The 22,948-nt window shown below is 34.6% G+C and overlaps 1 protein-coding gene across 1 annotated transcript in view; it reads left to right on the top strand.

The window, feature by feature from the left end:
* LOC113505923 (heparan sulfate glucosamine 3-O-sulfotransferase 1) overlaps positions 1–21,667 on the top strand; it is a 32,152-nt gene extending 10,485 nt beyond the window's left edge. The window contains exons 2-9 of the mRNA XM_026888799.1: positions 12,561–12,594; positions 12,832–13,086; positions 15,578–15,746; positions 19,086–19,232; positions 19,556–19,771; positions 20,113–20,330; positions 20,613–20,770; positions 20,995–21,667. Coding sequence (XP_026744600.1) covers positions 12,989–13,086; positions 15,578–15,746; positions 19,086–19,232; positions 19,556–19,771; positions 20,113–20,330; positions 20,613–20,770; positions 20,995–21,200 — 1,212 coding nt within the window. The 5' untranslated portion in view covers positions 12,561–12,594; positions 12,832–12,988 and the 3' untranslated portion in view covers positions 21,201–21,667. The remainder of the gene's footprint in view (positions 1–12,560; positions 12,595–12,831; positions 13,087–15,577; positions 15,747–19,085; positions 19,233–19,555; positions 19,772–20,112; positions 20,331–20,612; positions 20,771–20,994) is intronic.
* Positions 21,668–22,948: the final 1,281 nt, after the last annotated feature.

Below are 22,948 nucleotides of genomic sequence, written 5' to 3' on the forward strand. Positions count from 1 at the left end.
GCTTTTTGAATCGTCGCTCCGCGGGATACCAAACTTTATAATCTTGATCCGAAGTTTTCGATGCGAAGCGAAAACTGCAATTTCTCAAGTACCAAGTTTTTATGATAAATTATCGAACTAGAAAAAGTATTGGTTAAGAGACTTAATGTGCTTAATGATATTAAATCAGATGGGAGAATGTAGCGTGAATCACTCGAATACTTTGCTTCGAGTGGGTTCGAGTAGGTACTTTATTAGGAATGAGGTGGATTTGTGTTCTTTTCAGTTCATTGAAATTCACTTGTTCCGAGTTGAGCGTAGGAAAGCACTTGAGGGATGAAAAAGGTTTGACTATTTTATTATTGACTAGTCCGCCCGCGGCGCAGTTTGTGGAAATTCTGTTATTCTTGTGCTCAAGTAGATTAAATTTTGAATCTTCTCCGTTGTTACGGATGTTGGACGCTGCGTTGATGCGATTTTTATTCTGTACCTTTGTTTTTCTAAATAAATATACATTTTATACTTGCCTGATGTTTATATTATGAAACTTATTCATAAATTCTCGTTAAAATTACCTCGTTCAAAAACGAAACAACTTCTTTAAAACCAACTGGGATAAGACTGTACTATTATTTTTATTATCTTCAGAGAGATTTTATTACGGTATGCGAACGCGTTTTTAATTAAAATAAGCTTTGTCATATTTTATTTATATTACCTACTCAATACCGGTGGTAACTAGCAATGATTAGTATTTTTTGTGGTCTGTATTTAATCAGGTACGACCATTTAGAGAGTTTTTTAAACAAAGCTTTAAACAAAAATTAAGCCTTGTGTCTTGTATAATATTTTAAATCGTTAGTTATCTTAAACATATAACATTATACTCAAATTTCTTTCCCAAACATTTTTCCCAAAAACCTACTCTAAAATGCTTTCTTAACTTCTCCGTCACAGAATCTAGTTTTCGAAACCCAGCTCAGATAAGCTAGCGGGTCAGGGCTCTTGGTCCATGGAGTCTGCGATCTCAAATATTGTCACACTCCAGTTATCGTCCCAGACAGCCCGTGTACCGATGCTTGTTAAACCGAACTCTCCTTGAGAAAAGCTGCACTTCTTTTCAAAATATCTGTCTTGTGAAACATATTTTCTTTCCCTTAGAGACATTAAAGCAATTTGTTTTGGATAAGTTAGACGTATGCGATCGTTTAATGTTTGTGTGTTAAAGATTTTGGGTGACAGAGAGTAGCTTGAAAATCGTTTCCAATGAATTTATTTCATTAAAACAATATTGTGTTATAGTATCGATTGGAATGTTAAGATTATTTCTAATAATGCTAAGCAAAGTTTTCACATAGTCAAATCTTCAAAAAGAGGTTCAAGTAATTTTTGCACTTAAATTTTAAAATGTACCGTTTTTTTGTGTTTTCTTTTGGTGTAATAAAAACACCACAACAGAAATTCGTCATCTGTAAAAAATCAACTATCTAGTTCTCAGCTTCATTTCGAACAAGTAATAAGTTCCAGTTTATACCTTTGAGTGCCGAACCCTAAAGCACTCTTATTACACTGTATACAATTTATACTCCACTCCGATCAAAGCCTGTTCAAACAGACCTTCAGGATGAGTAAAAATAAACACAACATAGAATATCATATCAAAAAACGTTCGGATCAACTTCAAAGGATTTTTAGCTACGTTTGATATAAAAATAAAATAACAAACACATCCGCATGCAATTATCGCGGATAAGCTCTCTGCATAGAGAATTCTCAACAAGATTGCTTTGTAAAAGGTCACTGAAACTGAATTTCAGGCGTACATTTTGTAACGTGGTAACGAGGATTGTTACAGTATAGGATATTTGGTAAGATGAATTCAAGGACATGAGGCTCTGAATATTTTTATGCAGTCAATAACATAGAAACCCGTAAAAAGTTTAATTTGTTAATGTTTGTCTTTATTGTTCTGCCCAGTTAAAGTAACACTGTTACAAAAATCTGTCTCTTCCTTTGTCACCAGGTTGTATATCATGAACCGTGATAGCTAGATAGTTGAAATTTTCATAAATAATATACAGTTATTTCCGGAAAAATTTCTAAATTGAGGTAGAGACGGTACAAAGAGTTACTTTGATAAGTTACGTGGTTTAAGACAATTTAAACTTTGTAAAAAAAAAAAACATGAAATAAGTTTCTTATCAAGATAACCTGTTTCGTAATGTCGTTCACACTACTACAGTAACTATATACCTTACAGGAGGATATTATACGAGCTGTAATAGATGCTCACCAACGGAGCCAGGTAAATAGGTAAAAGAACGCACATTATATTCAAACAAAACACAAAATTCAATTTGTCCAATTTCCCCGAGTCTAAGCACAAAAACCTCCCTAGGGCACCAAAATTCCCTTCGAAAACATATTACAAACTCTTCGATGGAAAAACGAAAAAAAAAAACATTTCCTTTTTTCAAAAGAAGCCGATTATCTATACCTCTGTGTTCTACGTCGCCAATGCCATCGGAAACGAGTTAAATATTTACATGTTTACAACGATATACATACGTACTTACATATTATTACAATTTCGTGAATACAAGGATTTAACAAAGAGGATGGTAGCGTATTCAACCTTTATCTCTTCGTGCAAGGTTGAAGTCATATACTTTGTACGTGACAACAAACTAAGCGTATATTTGGAATATTGTGTTATATTGACCTTAAATATTGGGACCTAGATAGGTAACCTTACCTGTTCTTAAAAATATGAAGGTATGGAACACCTGGGACTTTTCATCTCTCAATATATTTTATGAATACAATATGATGCAGTAAGCTTGGTACATTGTAAGTTCTGAGAGACTTATAGCAAGAATTTGTTCTTTAATGCGTTTGTCATACATGCTGTTATTTGCTACGTCAATACAAAAATTAACGAAGGAAAAGGCGTAGAGACCTTCAGGAAAAGTTTTTCTATTTATGTAACAGCGAGTTTACAACCAAAACAAATGTTGGTGGGCCATGAATCGGTAATAACTTTTTGAACACAAAAATGTACCGTTATATTTAAATATATCACACAATAGGCAGTAATAGCCCAGCTTGTCTTAATTAAAACGTGTTGCTAACCAAAAGTTGGTTAGGTAAGGTTATACTTTTATTCCCTCTGGCTTATCGAATTGTAAAAACTCTCAAAATTTCCCAGTTGGCGAAAATTTGGTTAAATAAATTATGAACGCTTCCAAAAAAAATTCAACTGTTTTTTTATTTGGTCGACTTAATTATTCGTTATACTCGTTTAAAAAAGAAAAAGAACGGTAAAGATCGCCCAAATTAATTTGGAACTTTTTTATTCTGGTGAAATATTAAAAATGCCTGAGGTATCAAATGTAGGCATAAAAAGTCTTCGTGCCGCCATTGCCGGTAATAACACCAGCCTAGCAACAGTTCACTTGTATAGGTATTAAAATTTACTTTTATTTTGCCATCAAACGAGCCATTTTTTTTTTTTAGTATTTTACTCGGTTTTACTATAAATAATTTAGCTAACTTGTAAATTTTGACAAGAACTAGCGTTCTGATTGAAAACAGGACATAATGACCTGGTGCACAACATTTCCTACCCATACTTCAATAATAAAGTAAAATATTTAATATAAAAAATATTAAAACATCCATTAGGCAGTAAATATCGTAATTTATTAATGTATTCAACATCATACTGTTATACATTTTCATATTTTCTCGTGTAACAGTATCGACGTGAAGCCGTGAACTAAATTTAGTAGAAGCTCCATTTTATAGCTTCCGTACTTTATGGTAATAGGCACAAACCTCCGGTTGTGCGCTGCTTCTGATCACATTACGAATAACTCACAGTTTTATCGACGTTTAATATAACCTTGTGCAATTACAATGCTTTTATTTATGATTTTTTTAATTCTTGAAGTAGGTATAAAGTTTTACAAGACATTGATGATTGATTATAAATGAAAACTAGAGAGTCTTATACCACGTTTTACAGTAAGGTTATTAAGGCTATACAAGGCGTTGAGCATCCCTCTTGCACACACTCAGTATCATTACTCTAAGACGTGGCAGTTGGCCCTCCACACTTATCATCTATATTCATTAAAATAAAATTATGTTTAGGTACATTTTATGCACTTCATGTTTCCCTTCTTAAAACCAGTCTTGGCTAAGAAGTCACATTGCATTCAGACAGAAAAAAATTCGGCCGCAAAAACTGTGACTATTTGGAAATAATGATGTCAACTCCAACATCCCGAAAACCTCCATAGATGTTCAAATCTTTTGTGAAACTAGAAAAGGCAGGCGCCATGTGTCGTACAAAGGTGTTCCCAATAAAGATACATAGAGAACGACCTTTTGGGAACTCATTCACCGTATTTCGTGGCCTTTGGTGCACAATAGCTTGGATCTGAAGTTTCTGAAGCCGAGGCGACACAAGAACGTCTCTTGTTAGTTATCACAATAGCTCACTATACATCGCGTTATGTGTTTAGCTATCGGCAGGTCAGATAGCAAGACGTTTTGGACCGTCCAATTACTGAATTGTTGGTGTCTCGAAAGTCGTATTGAATTCTTGGTATTGTAAACTTCCAACCAATATATTCGTTGGTTCTGTAATTTTAACGAAACAAATATGGTTATTTTTCACATGAATAGGATGTTTATTTATAGTAACAGATTTTCAGAAAATATTGGTTTTTTATTTTACCTCATAAACAAAAAAAAGGGATACAGTAAAATAAAATTACATTAAGGTAAAAAGTAATCAACATATTTGTTAATCCAAGGTTATAGCAAATCACGAAATTTCATCAAAATTGGTCAAGGAGTTCTAGCACTAATAGGTAACAAATAAACATACATAAAAACTTTCGCCTTCATAATAATAGCGTGATAAAATGTGATTATAAGTTTGAATAAAATTCTAAAACGTTGCAACAGTTTCAACCATTAAACTATGTTTGCAAATCATGACAGTTGAACATAAAGCCTTAATTAGAGGCCTTCGCGGAGTCCTTCTATTATTTTATTAAGTTTCCACAAGAATTTTCAGTTACTTGTGTTTCATGGAAATTGCATACATTGCCTAAAGACCTTGTCCTTGTGGACTATAGTTACTGTTTAAATTGCCCATGACGTGGCATGCAAACAGATTTTTTTCTATACCATGAAGTACTCTATAATGTAGCGTAGGTTTTGCAGTTATGTCGAATAGTAATCATAAATACTGCCTCAAATCACATTTCATTTGGAAATTTTGAGTGCTGATAATTCACCTCTGTGACATTTCAATATAAATGTAATGATGATAGAAAGCCCTCGAATGTATGAAATTGCCAGTTTGCGTCACTTGGGTAATTGTGGCGAAATGTCAATTCAATACTTTTTTATACCATTACATACATATACACATTACATATAAATGCCATATCACACACATTCGCAGAAGGAAGGAGTCGTTTTAAAAAAGATATAGTCCCATGTTTTGTATGAACACTGCAATTATGAACAAAGTCATATATAACAAATATAATATTTCTAGAAGGGTCAATAACGAAACAAAAGTTTAAAGTTAGTAATAAGCCGACACGAAAAAAAAACAAACAAAAATGCTATCACCAAAGTCAATGTGTCACCGCTCCTTTTATCGACAAACGTCTTAATAAGCGTGCCTTAAAAGCGGAAAAACAGTTTCAGGATATTACCACATAGGAAGCCGACATATTCTCTTTAACGAGGCCGTCAAGGAAAGATACCTGTTTATCGCACTGCACCGTTGTTGCTACATCAACGAAATAGACAGTCTTAAATAGTCCTAAAATTAATTCCACGAACGCCTTGTTATTTTAAAGCAACGTCGTTAGAGTTCCGTACAAACAGGGCGAAAACGGCTCTAATTAGTAAGGCTTCGCTGTGTGGCTGTTTGTCTGTCACCAGGCCGTATCTTATGAACCATGATAGGTAGAAGATGATAAACACAGTTGTGTTTTAATGTAGTATTTCTGGATCATCTATTACAAAAAAATTAAAAAGTCAAGCACCGTCACAATTTTGAAGACGACAATTATAAAAAAAAACAAACGTTTTATTAATATATTTGTACGAAACTCTCAATATCACAAGTCTGGCTCGCACTTGACCGGTTTTCATGTTAAAATTGCGAGGAGCGAGGCACGATATTGCATATTATGGAAATAATGCAAGCCGACAATACCAACTTTAATGAAAGAGGTACTTAAAAATATTACACGGAATATTAAGTACATGAAGCGAGGTAGGAAAGGTCCCAACCATCGTTATGGTACCTACTTGGTACCACCTTTAAGCAGATGTGTATCAATAACCATTAAAATGGGTAGAATTAATATTTGCTCTACATTTCCGAGCGCCCCTGTCATTATAATGTAATTATGTTTTTATTAATGTTATTAGGTGACTTTGGTATGTATTTTTCGTTTCATATCTTATGGTTTAATAAATTATTTTTGTATGTAGGTTACTGAATCTGTGTTAGTAAGGACTGCTCAATGTTATTAATGAATTTATACGTTTTTATTTGTCTTCTATTTAATACTTCGTATATCTAATGATATCAAAAACCTGTTTGTCTCTATAAATCTTGTCATCGCTTTAAACTTTTATTAATTGAATGTACTACTAAAGCAAACCACAGGCTTGATATAAAAAAAAACTGAGCTAAACTTGTTGAAATCTTTATGGGACCAAATAACAGCTACCTACTTCACGTTAAATAAATGATTTTAATTAATTATTCCTTCAGTGAATTAAAATCCGAAGTTTTGTTTTGGGGTTACACACATAAAAACACAGACTAATTGAGAACCTCCTTTTGAAGTCGGTTGAGAAACAGGCTGTATAAAATACCATAATTATTCATTTTACGGTTAAAAAATAACCAGACATTTAAATGTTTAAGGTAAAGCTATACCCATCACATATTTTTGGAATTTATATAAACAGTATCTAATTTATCTTTTTGTTAAAAAAAAAAAACAAAATTGGATTAAACAATCTGGAAAAAGAATTCTCCATAACGCTTGAATTGTTTGATGTGGCTATCATATGAATATACAACACACACCATTGAAAATATAAAAAAATGGATATTTTATTTCTAGCTGACCTTTATTGAATTTGCGTACATCGTAGGCACCCATTCAAATTGTTAAATAAAACATAAAATTCGTTTTACAAAATTCGCGAATATTTTCATTTGTAACCGTACAAAACCATTAAAAAGGTTTATCATCGCACGCTGTTAAAATTTTATAAAGAATATAAAAATATTGTAGCACTAAATAATAAAACGGTGTGCTCTTTTACAAAAAAAAAATACAGATGAAATAAATAAATCACAAGTTACAAGGTATGTCGGATGCTATTCAAATAAATTCCTTTTTCCTTCGAAATAAATTGAATTATTAAAACGTACAAGCCGACGAAACGACGTTTATCGATGCTCTCCCTCACCCAAAACTTGGCGATGTACGAATACCTAATAAAACGGGTTTCCTCAATTGCCAAGTAATTTGTCATTTGACATGATGTTTAATCCGGAAGCTGTGAATTTAATTTCGCAAATAAAACGTCTGACTTCCATAAAAATTTCAGGGTAGGTTACTTTATGTCGTACTCTAAAAGCCTGTTTTATGATTGGCCGTAAAAAAGCGAGCCTCCGCGAGCCAATTTCGTTCTTTAATTACGGTAACATTCAAGTTTTACAGGAACATCAGAATATGTATGTCGAAGATGGAATTCAAGGGTTTCCATTAAGCTTAGGCGACGTTATCAAGTATTGCCGTGAATATGCGGCTGAAACCTCATTGGAATTTGTCATTGTCTGCTAAGGCGACTTCGAGTCACTATTCGGATTCCTTGGTGCTATGGAGTATTGATGTCATCATTAATATAAGAATGACTGTGTTGTCTGTATTCTCACGAAAAACATAAAAGCAAAAACTCGTCTCTTTTTTTAAATTAGGTACTTCAAAATGAAGCCCAATTTCTAGTGAAGTTTACAGGTGCACAATTGAAACTACCAGCTAAATGATCTCGGTACATTTCTCAAGGGTAGTGTGGATAGAAGGGCAGCCAACCCCGTCTTCGTAAATTAGGCTGCGGCATTGAAGCCGCTTTATAATTTAGGGAACACACGTCGACGTTGCATAATTTATTCCTATGTAGCTTGACCTCTTTATAAACGCCTCGGAATGAATACTTTAAGGTGTCTTAAATTGAAAAGAAAATACTTTACCTCTGATTTCAAACAGATTTGAAGTATTTTCTTTAAATATTATGGATAAAAAGATTACTGTAATGAAAGGGATGAAAAAAATCTTTCTAAGTAACAGAATAGGCTCGGAGTAAGCTGAGGTAAAACTTTATGAAATATTGGGTTTCTTGTTTGAATTGGGTTTCCGTAGATGATATCGGCATACTGTTGGTGTTTTATTTACGACCGGAGGTGGATGGGGTTAGGTGTGTGTAACTTGAAGTGACCCAATAATGTTAATTTTCTGGTATCGGCCTTGAGTTGGAAATAGTGTAGTGACGCGATAGTCGTACGTTATTAATATATACGGCGGTGCATAGAGACCTTGACCTGACCTCCACCGAGCGTCCCCGAGCCGGCGTTGATAATAACAAGTTCTACTAAAAATGCATTACTTACTGTTTGTTGCTTTCGATTAAATGGAACTTTCCAAATTACATATTTTTAATGGGTTCTTTTGCCGAGCACTTTTTTCATACATTTTTTTTATAATGAAACTCTTGCCTATATTTTATATTCATAAACTCATCCAGTATTTAATTGAAAAAGTTTTTAAAAAGTATGACGAAATTTTATTTCGTTCTTCTAAAGACTAGTCTAAATATTGATTAAGAACATGAATATTTATCCCAAATGTTTGAAAAAGCAATATAAACAAATGATGTCAAAGTAAGATTTATTCAAGACAAAGACATTCGCACGAGCACGTGTTTATCGCATGTGGACGTCTCATTACGTAGTGTTAGCCGTTACAAATCTGTTCTTTGTATTACTTCCCTAATGCATGCAAGACATACAAGTGAAATAAAGGATTACAAAAACAAACAAAGCTTAAAGTATAATATTCGAATCTACGATCTTTGACTTGGCCAGTCCAACTGTTACCAATACTTTTTGCAAATGACAGCCAAAAAGTGTCGCTGTCATATGACTGTGTGTGAGTGCAATTGCATCTAGAAAAACAAAAGAACGACACTAGTTTAGTATGTTCTTTATTCTATGACTACGCTATCTCAATATACCGTCTCATTTTGCATACGAATATCTATTTATAGATACACCTCACCTAAAACTTTACGGTATGTTGTACGACTTCAAATTTAGCTATGGATTACATAAGTTTAGTATTGCAATATAAACTGTAGCACATAAAGGATTATTCTCTGTTTAATACGTTAAAATAATGTTAAATGTTAGAAATATTTTTTCGCAATATTATATACCAAAATATTTTTGGGTAATACAGTAGGTACCAGTAGGTTTTGTGTGGCATTAGTATTACTGATCAACAGATTTAAAACTTTGATGTTTTTTTTTAAGTTTTTCTTCCTATTCTTGTGATAAAAAATAAAAGATTAACATCCATACATGTTAAATAAAAGATTAACATATATCAACATAACCCACACTGTGTCACAGCTGGCCATAGGCCTATTTATTCCAGTTGAGACGAAGAGTATATATAATAGTTGTCTTCATCCGTTAAATAAAACCTCATTCTCCAAAATAATATGAACATTGTAAAATCCTTCTAACCATTCATGTCAAAACATACCATTGTTTGGTAAATATGTATAAGGTGACAAAGCAACAACACATACTTGAGTACAACAATAGAGTAGTACGATGTCTCGATAAGGTTTACCTTACGGCGAAGAGGTCACGGCCTGACATACTACACCGCCTAAACTTAGATGAAGTTATATCAGAAATACCTATGCTTAGTATGGAATATACGTGAGTTAGTTACAAAATTGATTTAAGGAGAATTTTAATAATGATCAAACTAAGCTGGTTTTATGAGCAATTGACAACTGATACACATGCTTCAATATTTATAAAACATACATAAATTATAGCCAGACTCAGAACGAATGATCGTGCTCATGACACAAACATTCGTCTTGGGTTGGAATCGAACATACGACCTCCGGTATAGCAGTCAGGGCTAATAACCATAATTATTATCCTGTCCACCTGCCGCATGTTACTGTATCCTTACTGCATGTTTTTTTCATACTAGTAGATTGCAAAGTAGAGATAGACTATTTCTTCTTTAGAAAAATAGGGGTTATAATTAAAAAAGGTTTTTTTAATGTCACTCTTATGTAAAGCTGTTAATAAATTATATTTTTTACCTTCTGCAGAGTACTAAAACATCAAAATTTTGTACAATAAGACCCTTCTGTTTATGCCGCCGACAAAATAGCGCTATCATAAACGCAAGCAAATTAGTGAGCCTTACGCTATTAATAATATATTATGCCAACATTAATGATCTTCATTATCATAATACAAAAGCGTATGTGCCCTACCCCTGTATTTTACGACATCAGGAATGTGATGGAGTGGTTGGGTTGACGTCACTAGTATTTGAAACTATAACACACCTGGCCGGTACTATGACCCGTTATAGCAAGACTTGTGTCATTGTAAGAGAGAGACAGCGCTATAGATAGTAGAAGTAGTGGCGTCTCGTTTCTACATTTGTAAGTCACGCTTCAAAAGCTGTGATGGTGGAAATTAATGCATGCGATTCCACAATTATATAACTTACAATGTCGTCATCATCCTAGCCTTTTTCTAACTATGTTGGGGTTGGTTTCCATTATAAATGGATGCAGCTAAGTACCAGTTTTCTACGAGGAGCTACTGAGTATCTGACCTCCTTAACCCAGTCACCTGAGCACTGGGCAGTACAGACTTTATAACTTCTGGTTAACAATATCGAATGACAAAGATGTATGAATCATAGCCGGGATCCACAATTTCACGTGCCTTCCGAAACATGGAGGAACTCGTAATGACATAGATTGTCACCCATCCACGAACCGACTGAGTGAAGCTATGGTCGATCAACTTGCGCAGTTATAGCTTAACCACATATCAATGTTTGGTGAAATATTTATACTACAATTTAACTTTACATACTAACATTGCTCATTGCTATTGAAACAAGTAAATTAATCATTGAAGTAGGTTTATATCGAAAAAATCATTTGTTTTCAATGTTCGCAAAGGATATTCGTGGATAGAAGCTATCCAGTTTCAAATCTATCCGTCGAACGAATACTTACTTTTTATTTTACTATTGACAGAAAATGCATGAAATGGATCGGGTGTCTACTATTTGTGGACTAGATGGATTCTTATTCAATTTGAACAGCATCAAGCTTGCTATATCTAACTAAACTATATTAAAAAACAATAAACTTTTAGAATTAAAACGAAAATGTAGTTCGAAATACGAAAATTAATTCTTATGATATCAAGATCGTCATCGACAAATCTTCCTCTTGTATTTTAATAACAAAAACATCTATCAAAAATAAATAAAACTAAAATTTATGATAATAAATTAATTTAATATTACTCCAGCTACAGCTAAACCGACGATAAAATAAAATACACCCTGTCACAGAAAATTTATAACAAATAATTTCCCCTTGTTAGTTAACAAAAGGTGTTACATTGTTTCGTGGTCAAGTAAATTAATAAGTGACGTCATTCCGAAAATTGATATACTAAGTTCATATTGATAGAAGGTGTTTCAGGCAATACGACCATTAATCACTGTTTAATTCAATTTACGTTCCGGCCGGGGCAACGCAAACTGTTTGTGGCCGCTTGTCATCCGTTAGTTTGCATTCAATACATGAAGTACTAGGGGACACAGCTAGCCCATTCATGTGTTGTGTATACAACGTACTGTAGGTATTCTAAGGTTCTATAAATAAGCTTTTTATTTTAGTACACAGATAAACTATTAAAAACATGACAGGGGCTGTGCTTAACCCTGTGGATAAAAAACCCAAACCTGTAACAGACCCTAACAATCTTTACGATCTAGCTTCACATAGAATTGGCAAACTAAGAACTTAATTCGCTACAAAACAAGTTAAAGATACCAATCTAATCTATTATTCTAGCAGTTGTATAACCAGTAACCTCAAAAGGCAGATAGCTCCACCAAAAATATGTGTCTGCTTCTAAAATTTAGGCGACCTGCGATCGGTATTCTGTAGCTAGTATACAGTGTCTTTACAACAAAGGTACCTGAACTTATTCCGTCGGCGAGTCGTAAAGCGACTCGATGTTCGGTCCCGTTTTGTCGGTCGCTGTGAATTCGGGAGCAGCTGTGATTTCCTGACCACCTACGTTCGTGTTCTTTGCCTTTGTACCACTAAACGCTAATTTATACATGTTGAGAGCCCTTGTGATGTTGTTTACACATCCCGTTTGTTTGTTACAGGTGTAGAAGGAGCTCCAAAGGTCATACAAACATGGTATGTCGTAACTCATTCCAGCTTTATTACGCGCCAATTTACAGAATTACATTGTTTAATGGGTACTTCTCGGGAGTCGTTATACATATTTAATATAATGAAACGGATTCATTGTTTGCTTAACTTTGAAATGGAAATATTTATCTACTTAATATTGTTTGTAATAAGATAAGTCAAGCGAATAGTTCCTTCCGAGAAATCTCATCAGACGTCTGTAGTGAAAATATTTTGTTACAGATTCAATCAAATAGATTTACGAGAAGAAAATGAGATACAGCCCGAAGGCTGCGTTCACCTCATTGAAAAGCTAATACTGTGATTTTGAGATATGGCGCGTGAATTTAAAATGTCGTAGGAAAGTTGAGGTGATGTGTTAGTTTATTATGGGAGCCGCATGGAGTCGCGTGCGCAGATGAGTCACACGCTACCGACCAAGCACCGGCCTGAGGCAACCTACAGGAGTTGCTCGCAGTCTTTGCCGCTCGATATTCTGTAAGTACCACAATTCAAATACCGTTTCAAATAAGGCGTATAATTTCAATCGCCCAAAAAACCTACAATATCGGTAGTCATGAACAAGGTTTTATAGTAAAAACAATGAATAAACTATTAGTATTGAGAACCATTCTCTTATACCGTTATAATTCACTTGAATTACCAGTCTTATAGCATAAAAAATAAGTAATAGATAAAAAAAAACAAAATCCACGATTTTAAATGTCACTCAATGTAAATTGCATTGTCATTGAGTTTGAAGATACCCTGAAAATTTTAGCCTGCTAGCATCGGACAAGTGTCGGAAAGTGCCTCAAAATTTAGTTGCAAACCCAACTGGAACGATAAACGACGATTTGACGACCTCCGTGGTCGAGTGGCGTACGCACCGGTTTCACGGTGTCGCTAGCTCTGAGGTCCCGGGTTCGATCCCCGGTCGGGTCAATGTAAAAATTCACATTTCTACATTGTCTCGGGTCTGGGTGTTTGTGGTACCTTCGTTGTATCTGAATTCCATAACACAAGTGCTTTAGCAACTTACTTTGGGTTCAGAACAATGTATGTGATGTTGTCCGCATTTATAAAAAAAAAAAAAAAAAAAAAAAACAAACAAACAAGGAAAGTGAGTGTTTAAAAAAACATAAATACTACAAAACAATATTACAGCGCAGCTAAATCTTTTTTTTTCATAAAACACCATAATCTTTAAACATCTCTAAGCAGTTTAAATTACAAACTCAATGACCAATAAAACCGCTTGAAAAGGAAAAGTAATCTTAAAATAATGTCAAATGAAGCGCTGTAACACGATTACACCAATATTCCAATTACAAAATATATTTTTTTTGGTAATTGAACGGCAATTTTGTCACTCCCACGCAAAAGTGTGGGAGGGATGGCCTTGTAAAGGATGAAATAAGCTAGCAAAAAAATGCGTAGGTATGACAAATTTAGCGTAAAAGGATTGTGTTGTTTGGCTACAATAAATTTGAACAAGGATTACGCCAACGTACGGGTTTGCGGTTAAATGTTAAATATACGGTTTTTGTTAGGGCAGTAACCTGGTTGCAACCAAATAGGATAGATTACTATTTTTTTTTTCAAGTTCAAAGTCTTTATTTCTCTCATATACATTACATAACTAAATTACATGCCCCGCAAAACCGTTTACACGGTTTGACTGCGGGAACGAGTGTCACTTACATTAATATAATTTATTTATTTTTTTAGTAATCCATCTTATTTTCATTTATCATATGATACCAAAAACATTACCCAGTTTCTGTTCAGGTACCAATGTATGATTGTGTCAGGATTTAGAAGCTTCCATCATGTATTATTCTATTAAATCTGAATCACGTACTCTAGCCTTCTTCTATGAATGTTAATAAACTATTAAATTAAGTCAATGAATTCTTCCAGTCTGAATACAAAACAAGAGCAATTCATTGAACTCGTATCATATAAATAGCATATATAAAATGTTAATTTAAACCTCCATAACAATGTATGCCTTACATTGAAAACCTCCAAATTGTAACGTAGAACCTTGCGAAAACAAAGTTTTTATTTTTGTACTTTTTGCCCTCGTTAAAATATTATTTTTAACGAAACCTCCGTGCTGGTTCCATCTCGTACATATTACGTTGTGTTACGTAATGTTTCTTTTTTACTGACACGTGATAGTCAGTTGTAATATTGCTCTACCTTATTTCTGTTTCCTTAGTAAATGAAAAAACCACGGTAATCATATTTTTTCCTATCTATTTTAGTAGGTTCCAAAGTTTTGTCGCTTGTGTTAGCAATATTTTTTGTTCCACATACAGGATATTTTCTTTGTTTTTAATTTAATATGATTTGGGTCAGGCTATAACATTCTGCCGCTGGAAAAGGACGTAAAAAGAAGAATAGAATAGATTTTACGGGGAGGTAGAAAAATAAGATGGTATCGTGAAGCTCTTTCCTCGTCTTTGGTTTGATAAATAAAATAACTTCAAAGCTTAATCAGAACACTGGGAAAAATCAATAACCAGCATTCATGCGTAGATTCAGCTTTTTACCAGTTTGTAGTCACCATACCATCACGCCGCTCCGTCTTCACCGCAAAGTGGAGAAAATCCATATAGGAAGGCTTCCAGGAAACAAAAATGCTTTACCGAGGATTGAGAAAGCTTATGTAATTTTTAAGAGAGAATGCTTTAGAAAATCTTCAGCTATGAACAGAGAAATATGGGATGTGTCTTAAAAAAAACGACTGCTGCAATATTATTCCTTGTGTCTAGGTTTTACAATCATTCAAGTCACATGCACAATGAAACCAAGAGTCAGGACAAGCATTCTTGGATCGCAAAAATGGTTTTCTTACGCGAGAATCGAAACCGAGACACGTCGCGCTGGGTAGCATTGGCGTGGTGACCTTAACTAATCCGCTATCCGTGCCTTCGAAAGTGACAAAGGATAATGTGTGGTAACTCTTGCTGTGGTACAGATGGTTGCCGCGGTCGTCGTTCCGGCCGGCGGAGGGCGAGCTGGCAGACTGCGTGCTGGTGGTGGGCGTGTCGCGGCCCAAGCTCGCCGCGGCGCTGCTGTCCGTCACGCTGCTGTCGCTGTTCCTCACCTTCCATGTGCTCTATGACAGCGCGCTGTATAGCATACAGGTAATAGTCATCAACATATAATAATGCGTTTTTTGTATGATTAGTATGGTCTAATGGTTACTATCTTATCAACTTTAACTTATCTACTAACGGTTAGTAATGCTTAAAAGCTAACGTTTGCCTCACAAGCAACGCTGCTATCCAATCCTTCAACCATATATATTAATAAGAATGTCCACAGCCCGCAGGCCAATCATACTAATTAACAACAGATCTGACACACATATTCTATGTTATAGTTAAAAAAATATTCATAAAATCTTCTGAATTTATCGGCCAAAATATCCTAATCTGCGGTATTCAAGAGATCATTGATGTTCATGGTATAAAATGTACCTTTCATGCATGAAATTCTTATGGCGAAAACGCTGACTATTAGCTCCAGAAACAATGGTTCTAACACCCAACTTTAAGTTAAGAGTGTCGCAATTGTAAAAGCGAGACAAAGCTCTACATGACATAGAGCGCCGTCTTGCTTCAATAACTCACAATAAAGGTACGACTGTTACGTTATCAGTATGTAACATACTGACTGAATCCATGATTTTAACAAACTCCGTAATAAACAATCGTAAAAACAGCAAACAATAATAATTATAATCATAAACGTGTTTACGTAAACTCCCAAAACACATATACAAAGTATGTTACTAAACAAATCGTAGCGCTACATTTAACATCCCCAATCTCGCTGTTGCTAAGCAAAACAATTTCCAGACAAACGTGCTTCCATCTTACATGTATCCGAATAACCCTGAAAAAATCAAAATGGTTAGAATTTCTATAACCTTCAGTTGACTCACTGCAGTGATGATTGACGTGCTAATTGGTCGTTTAATATATTATAATGTTTAAAAACTCACTAATTGTAGACCTATTAAAAGTTTTATCAGATTTTTTTAATACTAGAGCTTTAATTGTTAAGATAAAGGTGGAAGGGTGAAGCATTTTCTATTTTTTTGTTAATAGTTTTATAATTGTGGGAAACAAAAGCGATTTACAGCCAAGTGAAGTACATTAGAGGGTAAACGCTACGCGGTCGACTTTTAATATTTATGGCTACGCCGTAGCTCGTAGCAAGCTTAAATGCATTATCAGCTACGAAGCTGATGATTACATGTAGAGGATATTTTAACAACGTACTAACTGATTTTAATTATATTTTGTAAAGCATACTATGTATAATAATGATAAAAACTCTCGTTTTATTTTAACAAAACAGCCAAAATTATATTTTTCATAAGAATCGTAACAAGAAGATAAAATCATTGCAACACTGCCCATTTCCCCCCCGGCATCATTACAACTTCATAGCCGACTGTATAACACACGCAAAACTCACTTAAGCACAAATATACTGCAGTAAATTGCAGTGTCGAGATTATTATTTAATGCATGTAATAACTGCAATAAATAATACGTGCATTACGAGTCAAGTTTATAATCTTGTACATACGAAGCACATCAATCTTTGATATAACAGACGATAAAATCTACAGTGCAACACGCCCTAAGCCTCACTCAGAAATAGGGATGTAACACTGTATCCGAAACCAGCGGATATCTGAAATAGTAAACATTAAACTTTAACTTTAAGAGGATTCAATAACAATTGTGACAATCTGTTAACCGTACTGATAAAATCGCATATCCGAAAAATATCCGAATCTTGTGTGAAAGACCATACATTCCGTTTTCATATCCGAAAAATATTCACAACAACCCTACTGTGAAAGCATAAATAGCGAATATAACACGCTTACCGAGTTACCTTATCGAACGTAGATTGCAACCCTTTCTAAGCGGCTTACTTTCCTAAGCAAGCTTCCGCTGTGCGTGGCTTGCTTCACGAGGCGTGCCTGCCAAGCCCACAGGCCTACCTATCTAGAAATATATTCTTACGGAAGTACTTGCCAATATTCGCGATGAACTCATTCACACACAACCTATCTAAGAATGTGAACCAGGGCTAGAAGACAATTAAAACTTACAAAGGGATGTCATTATTACACGTTTCACGTTTTGAAATTACATAGTCTTGGTCTTTTTTGGCTCCCAGGACGTCAGAACATTGATTCTGCAGGTATCAAAAAATATAATTTGGTTCGCTTGTCTAAAATAGCACAATATAATTTTATACATAACATTATTCCCCATAATCAGTAGGCTTCCAGAGTTTTCTTTTGTTAAGCCTCGTAATCGTAATTAATGTTTTGAACCGTTCCGTAGATAAAGCGAAGCCCTTTTTATGACACCCTTGTTTTACAATGTTACAGAGTTTTATGACATCAACAAGTAGGTAAAACGAGTGGGCACAGTACATCCTGCAAATATATAGCCTTGGGTTTCAATGCCGGAAGGGGAAAATGTTACATTTTAGACACGCGAATTTTTTTACGAAGAATATGTGCTTCATTTTTATTACACACAGAACGCCTCTTAGCTTATATAAAACCGTACATGAATAATGACAAAATATAACTTATGAAAGGATGTTTATGAAATAGTTTCGTGCGGTAGTTTTAACAGCTTTAGTTTATAGCTGTACCAGCAAAAATAACCCCTATTAGGTACTTAGCTATTTATGTAAGCGTTCATATCGAAGCTTATTTTAGGACTAAAAGTCCGTTTATCATATTAATTTAATATTGTTTTGAACTTCAGAGAACTTCATGAGTGCTGAATACTCAAATACGTCATATTCATTACATTATCACAACACACTCTAAAAATTTTAATTAATTACATCATCAAAGGGGTAATAATGTATGATTTCAATTATACACACAAAGCGGATCCATTAAGGATAATTGTATGAGAAGCAGCAAACCAAACCGACTGACGTGGCAACTGTTTAACGTTAATACCGTCGCATTTCAAATGCGATATTCATGAAATCATGACGTAATAGCCACCCATCTCTCAATGCTGACATGGCTAAATTAGCTTCGACATCACAATTTAACACGAAGAGAATTGTTGGAAATTGACAGTTAGATTCACCTTCGAGAAAAAAATATTATTTAAAAGATATCATGATATCATCGTTACTAATAATCTTAGATAGAATTTCGAAATTAATAATACAATTTATATATATACGACATACAATACAGATATTTTTTCAACATGACATATTAAAGGGTTGGTGTTATCCCGCTCAGTTTAAATCAGTCAGGACTCAAATAGGTCCAATCTTTACTGAGCAGAAAAAAAATAGTTTCGACAATAAAACATCACACACCTACGGCTGGACTATCCAATATCACAAGGTATATAAATACCCAACAGTACCCCCATTGCTGGGGGCCTTTATCTTAGTAACTGGTATTGTCGTAGGCGGCGAGCATGGCATCGGCCGCAAGTGAAGGCCGCAAGATTTTGCAAAGCCAAGAAAGTAACAGCAGGACGATCAACCATCCGATGGCGCTGCGGAAGCGGTTGCGACCTCCAAGACAACCTAGACCTGCACGCAGACTCCCACAGGTGACATATTTAAAGAATAAGAAAGAAAAAAAAAGTAAAACAAATTAGCTAAGTCTTTTAGAATAGTTTAAATAGATTATTTGCCTTTAATAATAATTGTTGTGTAACTTTTAAGTATATTGCATACAATTACTGTTCTTATCACCTAAAAACCTTTACCCGTATATCCATAAATTAGTAGCAATAATTGTTCCAATTTTGTATGACTAACCCGAATATTTCAATTGTTGTGAAGTGTTTCGCCTTCAGCTATCAAGCAATTTAAACATCGAGTAGTTTTACCCCTATTAGTAGTCGATACAAGTATATATTTTTTGTCATAGGCTCTAATAATAGGCGTCCGTAAATGCGGAACCCGCGCCTTACTTGAGATGCTGTACCTCCATCCGATGGTACAGAAGGCTTCCGGAGAAGTCCACTTCTTCGACCGAGATGAAAACTACGCGCTTGGACTGGAGTGGTACAGGAGTAAGATGCCACTGTCCTTTAAAGGACAGATCACTATTGAGAAGAGTCCAAGTTATTTTGTGACTCCAGAGGTAAGAGTCAAAAATGAGTTCTTTTCTCATTTTTCATTGTGACATACTGGTAAAAACCTAAAAGTACTCTGTCTGATAGCCTGTATGTGTTTTGTGCATTATAGCCAGAAGAGTCCTATCCTCATTATGTGTAATGGTAATGAATGGTATTATTAAGAACATTTTTGTAAATTTTAGCCCATAAACCCAAGTTTGCTCTTAGCATAGCCGAAAAAACGGTATGTGGATCAATTCTTCTTATGCCAGTTCGAAAGCCAAACGAGGACATCCGAAGCAGCATGTTTACTTTTTAAAATGTTTTACTTCCTACGCCAAATTATATATTGCCTATTTCACCGTAGGTACCGGAAAGGGTACGAGCTATGAACTCCTCAGTCCGTCTACTGCTCATAGTCCGGGAGCCAGTGACTCGAGCTATCTCCGACTACACACAGCTGAGGAGTCGCGCGACACCATCGGCACCAGCTCTCCAACTACCCGGCCATCCAGTGCCGGATGCCGCGAAGCCTTTTGAACATCTCGCTATCTCACCTGATGGATCCATTAATATCGCATACAGGTAAAAAAAACAGCCGAGTTTTGTATATGCTAAGTTTACTTTAAGACCAATATAATTTGATCCATCATATATGAAAAGAAATCTGTCTAGATAGCCTTAACTTAACCCTTAACCGTTACTATTACAGGAATTCCCAAAATCTTAAGTATTTTTTCCCAGTTTAAGACTTGACAGCATACAACTTAACTCATAGAAATTATCTATCCCCAAAAACATATTCGAATCCAATTCACATCTCGACAAAGGGGAATAAATTAACACATTGAGCGTTATTGTCCCCAGGCCGATAGCTATATCTCTGTATCACGCCTACCTCCATCGGTGGCTGGAAGTGTTCCCGCGGGAGCAGATACTAGTGGTGAACGGGGACCTGCTAATTGAAGATCCTGTACCGCAATTGCGACGCATTGAGAAGTTCCTTGGGCTCGAACATAAAATTGGTAAGTGTGTTTATCACAACTGGAATCGTATGGAGTCACGAACTGCCAAGATTCTAATCGTATTCTGGTTTTTGAGCTGTAAGTTTCACAGTCCAAACATTATTTTGTAATATTTGATGCTGTTCAAGAGCTCTTTGAATCGGATGTTGTTAACTGTGTTCAGTATTTACTGTTCTGCAATAAATGGTAAGCTTTTTATAACTTTCTCATGTTTCCCCCTACAGGTAGAAAGAATTTCTATTTCAACGAAACGAAAGGCTTTTATTGCCTAAGAAATGACACCACAGACAAATGTCTGCGGGAGACGAAGGGTCGAAAGCATCCTCGAGTTGACCCTGCCGTCGTCACCAAGTTAAGGAAGTTCTTCATCCAGCACAACCAGAGGTTTTACGACCTCATCGGCGAAGACCTGGGCTGGCCAGAAGACTAAGGATTGAGGAAGGGCCATCACCCTGATGGCTGAACTATCTCGTTGTGATGAACATATCAAATACATATCATGATACATATCACTAGTCAGTAACGTTTTTTAAAGTCGTTTATGTATACATCTAGCGTAATCTAAACTAAGAAACCCGAAGAGATATTTTATTTATACCTAGCAACGTTTTAATTATATTATTAGAGATTTTAAATTTTAATACGATATTAGGCAATGTTTTAATTGTTTTTCGGTTTGTTATCTTGGAAGTCTAAATTTGAGAGGTAACGTCTTAGAATGGGAACAACACGAATACATGGTTACGTGGCTTGTTTAGACTTACAAATTTCATTATTGTTTTTATAAACAAATTAATAATAGATTTTCCACAGGCAAATTCAAAGCACTGATTTGATAGACCGACCCACTGAAACCCTGAGCAATATATTTTTATATATAATTAAGTATTGTATTAATTATACAGCATTTATTATACAGATGTGATTTTTTTAAATGTTTGTGATAATTTCATTTTTTAGGATTAATGAATTTTATATAGACGTAAGTTATATGAAATAAATGTAACTGAATTAATTATGTTTAAAGAGAATGAATGTTGTACAATATAGCTTACTACTTTAGATGTCGTCATTTTTGGTCGTGCATTGTTCTAAATGTGTTTTATTTATTAGTGAATGTGATTTTTCCGAATCTTAGATACTTAATCTTGTCGTTCAAATAATAACCTTCAGCAAAGAAATTTTATCGTAGCCGAAATTTATGTCTGTATGGGAATCTATACTCTAATGATCTTGAAATAAAGCCGAATATTGTATCTAGCTTACGATGATCATAAACTTTTTGGTGGTTTCACTATCGAGTAATTATTGCAGACTCTACTTCATTTACATGTTTTGGAGAGATATAAATTCGACGCGGGTTTTAGAAGTATTCTATTTAAGTGTAACGTCCAAGACTGAAGAGTTAGTTGAATAAGTCTAAGTAATACCTATTTAGCATAAAATGTCCATAGGTAATACGCGAGACGGCGAGCCCTACATACAGCTTTTTAAAGCTATAAGTATCGAGTAACATGTGAAACACCGGGTCTACATTTTCTAGATGTCACCCAATATATATAATTGTCCCGATAACATAGTATCTTTAATTTTTTTTAGTTCACTTGCAACTAGAAAATACTATCAGAATTTCTACTTATGAGGAACTTAGTGTAGAGTTAATTTGCATGTAAATCTATTGGAAAACACAAATATTTGTACAACTATTTAACTTTTATACACATATAAATTTTCGTATGCCTTTTATAATGGAACAAGATGAAGCAAATACATTTTATCTCTTCGTACAGGAATTACAATGGATTTAATAAAACGCCTTACATTTATAAAAAATAAAAACCGGCTTTAAGGTAACTGTACACGGGCTATTTTTGGTCAATCAATAATTACGTCAGCCGTACAAAATGGGTTCAACAACATAGGCACGTAATCGACCAAACCATTCAATTATAAAAAAAGGTTTTAATCTCTGAGACACACAATCGAAAAACGAAATATTATCGGCTGGTAACAAACCTGAAAAGAATAAAGGAAAAAAGCGGAATTGAACGACTGATTCGAAAATTGAAATTAAAAAATAGGATCCCGCGGTGTCATGATTGGTTTTATAATTAAAAAGTATGGCTAATGCAAAAAGTTTCCACGCCATTTTAGATTTTCTCTATTCTCAGTGTTTCA

The sequence above is a fragment of the Trichoplusia ni genome, chromosome 2 (genome assembly GCF_003590095.1).
Source record: "Trichoplusia ni isolate ovarian cell line Hi5 chromosome 2, tn1, whole genome shotgun sequence".
Taxonomy (NCBI): domain Eukaryota; kingdom Metazoa; phylum Arthropoda; class Insecta; order Lepidoptera; family Noctuidae; genus Trichoplusia; species Trichoplusia ni.